Below are 6,000 nucleotides of genomic sequence, written 5' to 3' on the forward strand. Positions count from 1 at the left end.
TTTTACAGTAAAGAGTAACTACAGATGTGTGAATATTTATGTAGAGTAATACAGATGCAGTCTGGGATAATGTCTCTGACAGGTGGCTGATGATGGTTATGGTGTTTCGTACATCATCGTCGGTGAGGACATGATCAACTTCCACGTGTCCTCCAAACACTCCTGCAAAGAAACTGTAAGTGATATCACGTGCACACACACACACACACACACACACACACACACACACACACACACACACACACACACACACAAAGCCAATTAGTAGCAACCTAGTCTCTCTAACATTTTAACACAGTATTACAACACAGCTTGTCTAGACTGCCTGGGGTAGATTAATGTTTACCTGTTGGCACAATGTCAAATACCAGGTTTTGGCTAGAGGTGTATAAAGCCCTTTATTGAGCTCACTGTAAACCCATACGCTGTTTGAACTCGATTGATTTAAGTCTGTTTTACACAAAATTGGGTATTTCTAAACAATACTTAACTATTTAATTTTGAGTTATTTGAATATTTGTGGGCACATAAATACATTCAAACTGAGATCTTTGACTAGCTGAGTTTAGTCTGTTGTCATTCGCAGCTTCTTTTCCATTGGCTTCTGTCACAATCTATTTGCATACTGGGTGTGTCCAACAGTTTTTGACTAACACTCACCATCAGTGTGTAGTGATTCCCCCTGGACTACCTTAGAAATAAATCAAGTTCTCCTTTAGTTGTAATAACTTGATGTATCAATTTATTTCATTTCCCATTACTTAAAAAACCTGTGCAAACCGGCTGCCTTAAAAAGTTAAGTAAACTCAACGTATCCGGTCTTACAGTAAAACAAAAATAAAAAAGTTAAATCAACTTCCCCTTTAGTTGTAATAACTTGATGTTCTAAGTTATGTTAACTTAACTTTTTTAAGGCAACCGGTTTCCTCAATTTTTGCCTCGAGTGCCATCGGTGGTACCCGTACCACAGTTTGAGAACAGCTTCTCTAATTGATTATAAAGGTTTTTACTGGATGTTCCACCATACTTGTTTTTTAATGTCTGTTATCTTTTGTTTTCAGGACTCTCATAAATTTGGCTTTGAAATTAGCCATGCCTTAACAGACCTCATGAATCTTCTCAGCACGGGCTCTAGTGGACCAGCGCCGGAGAAAAAACAGCCCTGAACTGTAAAAAAGAAAAGAGAAAGTCTGTGAGTGAGAGTGTGTGTGTGTATATAAACACTGCGTTATCTGAGCTGGACTAGGTTTCCCTGAGGAGCTTAACAAATACAATGTGCAGGATCTGACAGATTGAAATGTTTTCTAAATTTCCCACACATAACACAGATTAAAAGGTTGTAGCACAGACGTTCAAGCCATTTATTGTTTCACTACAGATTACACTTAATGAAGTTCCAAAACACAGCTGGACAAAAACAGTTGCAGTGCTGTATCGGACGCATCTTCTATAAACATTACGCCACATTAGAAAAAGTACCAAAAACAACCTATACTCACCGTCAAAGTATAGTTGCACCCAGAAGCAATCAGCTGACAGGAAGGAAACTTTGTGTAGCCTTGATTTTATAAAGCGGCATAAAGCGGCAGGCCATATAAAATGACATTGAGGGGTCAGAGGTCGCCAACTTACTGTTTCTGCAGAGTCAAGCAGCTGCATCCAGTCCTTACATGACCAAGCAATGCAACGTTAAGTGTCAGATGCAGTGGAGCAGTAAAGCACACAGCCACTGGATTCTAGAGCAGTGGAAATGTGGCAATCAGAATTTTTATTTGGTGGATTTGGTGGCTTGTCTTGTCTGGTTACATTGTGCAGGGGGGGGGCAGCTGCACGACTTAGGACTATGTGCATGCAGACCATTACTATGGCTTCCCTAGATTGTCTCCAGTCTTCTACAGTGATAAGTACTGTTTTTATCTTGGTGAAGACAAACAACAAATCTGTGTGGATGCACAGTGCTCAGTCATGGTCACAAATGAAAAAGTATGATATACTATTGAACGTGTTTTCAACACTTCACCCCTAGCAAAGATTTTTTTAAACTGAGGGAGGAACCTCTACAGCTCCAAGCTAAATCATCATATGCGTTAAGTTATCAAATATGGTGGCCCAACCCCATATTGAAAGGATGTAGCTCAATAAATAAATACTCCTGTTTAAAATCCTAAGACTAGTTTAAAAAAATGCACTTTTGGATCCTAATAAGGTTTTAAGTAGAGCTTCATGATGCTTAAAGAAGGAATGGGCGCAAGAGACAAAACCTTCTGAGCAGCCAATTTATTGACAACTGCATTTAAACTCAAACATGCTTTTTTTTAGCTGATCAAAAGTTTAAGACCACAGGATGGATTTCACGTCCATTATCTGTCAAGTATTCACACTGTTAATACCTTCTGACGGCAAAAGAAAAAAAGCTCACTGACTTTGAAGCTGGTTGGATTGTTGCTATCCCTCGTTGCAGGATCCGATTGGAGTCCACCAAGACTCTGGATGATGTTCGACCCAAATTATGGCCATTACTAGTGAAGACTGCAGCTCAATAACCATCATACAAGAGACGAGCTTTAGAAACAAAAACATCTTTAAAGGTGAAAAAAAAAAACAATAAAAAATGTAACCTTGACGATCCTGATGGCTTTTAATGTTACTGGCATGACAAGGACATCCTTTGTCCTTCAATGGAACAATAGAGCTTTAGGTTGTTCAGGAGCATCAAACAGCGGCTGGCTATGTGGAGATGGTAATGACTGGGTTTTTCAACAAGACAATGCTGGACTTCTTCCAGGAGAATAACATTAATGTTTTGGTCCATTCTGCATTTTCCCTTGATCTATCTTTGATTGGGATAAACATCCAGGGACATTTACAAAAATGGACAACAGTTCCATGACAGTTCCATGCCCTTCATGAAGCCATCTTCAGTGCTTTGAGCAAAGTTCCCACTAGCCTCCTGGAAACGCTTGCAGTGAGCATGCCTAAATGATAGTTTGAAGTGATCTACAAATATAGTGGAGCTACTCACTACTGAGTCACTTTTTTAACAGTGCGATTTCTGTTTCATGGGGGTTTCGTTTTTTTTGTAGTAGTAGAAGTAGTATAAGCCTATTTCAGTTCAATTGTAGGTTTCAATAAATTGCCTTAAAACTGCTCAAAATGTAATGTCTCTCCTATTTCTTCTTTTTGCATTGTAAGGCTGAGATGATGAGTGTAAAACATTCATCAATATTCACCAATATAACAAGCAGAGAACAAGCATGAAACATTTGGCCTGTGAGGTTGTTTGAACTATAATGAATGATAATGAAAAAATAAAGAATAAACTGCTTCTCTGGTGAGATTTTGTTGACATACCTCCCAGTCTCTATGTTGTGCTCGGCATGACTTTAATTTCAGCCCGTTCTCGGGCTCCCTCCAGGAAAGTGGACTCTGTGGGTCAGTTAGTGGAGAAGAGGATGAGGTGTTTAATGGAGTGTATCCTCAGTAATAGCAGACACCCTCTGCATGGGATCCTGGCAGCTCAGAGGAGCAGACGCAGTGATAGACTCCTCTCTCTCTGCTGCAGGACTGATTGGTTCCGCAGGTCATTTGTTCCTGCTGGAATTAGACTGCTTAACACCTGATGTGTGTACTTAATAAGCACCATTTAGCACTTTTTTTGTACCTGGGTATGGACTCTGTTGTGTATGCTTTTTGTGTTACTTCTTTATTAGTATTACTATTATTTTTATTATTTGTGCGCTGTTGGACAAATGAATTTCCCCATTGGGGATTAATAGAGTATCTATCTATCTATCTATCTATCTATATATATTTATATATATATATATATTTTTTTTTTTTCTCGGGTTTTCCTGTTTGAACTCGGGTTCAACAACCCTCTGGGCTGGAGAGCTACTAGTCTGTAACACTCCGATTTAAACATTTTCCAACACACTTTTTTTGTGGACCGAATGGAATGACATGGAAAAAATATCGCTTTAATTGCTTACGACCCTTGCAGCATCACTTTCATGAGCCATCAGGTGCTGTCTCAGAACCCCTTTGGTTAAGAACCCTTGATTTAAACCATTAATTTCGTCTGTGTCCAGTAAAAAAATATATATATCTCTTTTTTGTTTATTTTAAGTTTACTGCATAATTTGAACAGACGAACTGTCCCTTACACTGTGCCAAAATTAAAAAAATACTTCAAAATTACCTGAAATAAACTCTTTTTTTATTGACTTCCATTTTTCAAGTTTTTTTCTATCTCCTGTAAAGTTGCTTTTTTTTGGAGATACTTGTTTTTCATTGAACAGCGACAAAATTAAAGGACCTGACATTTACATTAAGATAGCTAACATTTACCCATTTGAAATGTAGACAGTTTGTGGTTTGGGGTAAAAAAAAAAAAAATAATAAAAAAAAAATTATCCCACGTGCCCCCATTTAACAGTGTGTTTTTCGTGAAAACTCATGTTGCGATAAATAGGTAAAAAGGATGGTAAAAATGATGCACATGCTGCAGATTCATACTGGATTTAACTCACATTTCACAAGTATTACTATTAGACTGTAACATCTCCACACACTGCAGATTCAGCCTGGAATTTATTTCAGATCTTGTCTCTACAAATCACTAAAATTACAGAGCCTCCTCAGGCAAATCTAATCCAGCTCTGATAGGGCTTTAAAGCAAAACAATGCAAAAAGCAAAAACAATGCAAAAATGTAAATTTCTAATACTTAAATTCCAGAGAAATCCAAGAAATGGCTTGTTAGAATTCTTAAATAGATGAATAGATGAGTTTTTGTCTCTTGTTATGTTAAAAAACAGGCTGCAGGAGTCATGAGGAGATATAAGAGAGGGTGAAAATGTCTGTTTTGATGTATGGCCATAAAAAGGAAAAGCTCTGTGACCTTAGAGGCTCTGTGGTCTAAAAGCTGAACAAAGCTTCATTTCCTGCCTACTCTTCTATGAATATTTCCAGCTGATAGGAAAGCAGATAAAAAGGAAGTTTGATTTCACCTTTTGAGTGCAGCCTTTTTGTTTTCAGTAGATGATCTCTTTCTGTGCAGAGACCTTTACTTGTACTCTTTTTTTTAATACTTGTTTATCCTTTTTTAAGGTGCAATATGATGAAATGAAAAGGAAATGCACCATTGTTGGTACTGTCTTATGATTTACTTCATACTGTATCTAAATCTGGATCTTATTATGTTATGACAGATTGATATGATATGAGATATATTTTCTAATAATGCTAATACTGTTTAACAATGCAACAAACTGTTTGTGTTTTATGTGGGTTTCTTTCTTCATTTGTTTTTTTTTTTTGTATAATATGTCTTTTTCACTTTGTCATCTTTAATTTCAATATTAGGAAGGTTTTGGGTGACTGTGATTGAAAAAATAAAATGAAAATAAAATCATTTTCTTTTAACTTGCATCACTACAAGTCATGGTTACAAGGATGTGTGTGTGTGTTCAGATAAAAATACAGCGTTCAGAATGCAGAATGTCTGGTCATTGGCCTATGATCAAAATCTCACAGTTGGGTTACGCAACAAGACAACCATCTAAAGCATGAGAGTGTGTGACTTAAAAGGAAGAAAATTTGAAAAAGCAGGATTTTGGTTCTCCTGCGGGAGATGCTGAAAATCTCCCAAATCTTGAATGTGAGTGTGTTTGTGTGTGTGTGTGTGTGTGTGTGTGTGTGTGTGTGTGTGTGTGTGTGTGTGTGTGTGTGTGTGTGTGTGTGTGTCAGTCCATCCTCCGAGAGATTTTTCTTGAGGGTTTTTTTTCCCACCAATAACAATTCTGTCCCGAGCCGCAATATATTCTGATGAGTCCCGCGGGACTCCCACGGAAGAACAGACCTCTACCCCAAATCTCTTTTAAGCAATTGGAAAGCGACAGTTTTCAGATTCCAAACATGAAGGAACCTTCTACTGTCAGACGAACTAAATCTCTTTTGGTTGACACTTGATTGCACACAAAAAAAAAAAAAAAACAACAAA

At 37.5% G+C, this 6,000-nt stretch overlaps 1 protein-coding gene across 1 annotated transcript in view; it reads left to right on the forward strand.

Moving 5' to 3' along the window:
- cpt1a2b (carnitine palmitoyltransferase 1A2b) overlaps window positions 1–4,374 on the forward strand; it is an 80,089-nt gene extending 75,715 nt beyond the window's left edge. The window contains exons 18-19 of the mRNA XM_022664553.2: window positions 83–175; window positions 1,062–4,374. Coding sequence (XP_022520274.2) covers window positions 83–175; window positions 1,062–1,166 — 198 coding nt within the window. The 3' untranslated portion in view covers window positions 1,167–4,374. The remainder of the gene's footprint in view (window positions 1–82; window positions 176–1,061) is intronic.
- The last annotated feature ends 1,626 nt before the right edge of the window (window positions 4,375–6,000 follow it).

Source organism: Astyanax mexicanus, chromosome 19, assembly GCF_023375975.1.
Source record: "Astyanax mexicanus isolate ESR-SI-001 chromosome 19, AstMex3_surface, whole genome shotgun sequence".
In the NCBI taxonomy this organism is placed as follows: domain Eukaryota; kingdom Metazoa; phylum Chordata; class Actinopteri; order Characiformes; family Acestrorhamphidae; genus Astyanax; species Astyanax mexicanus.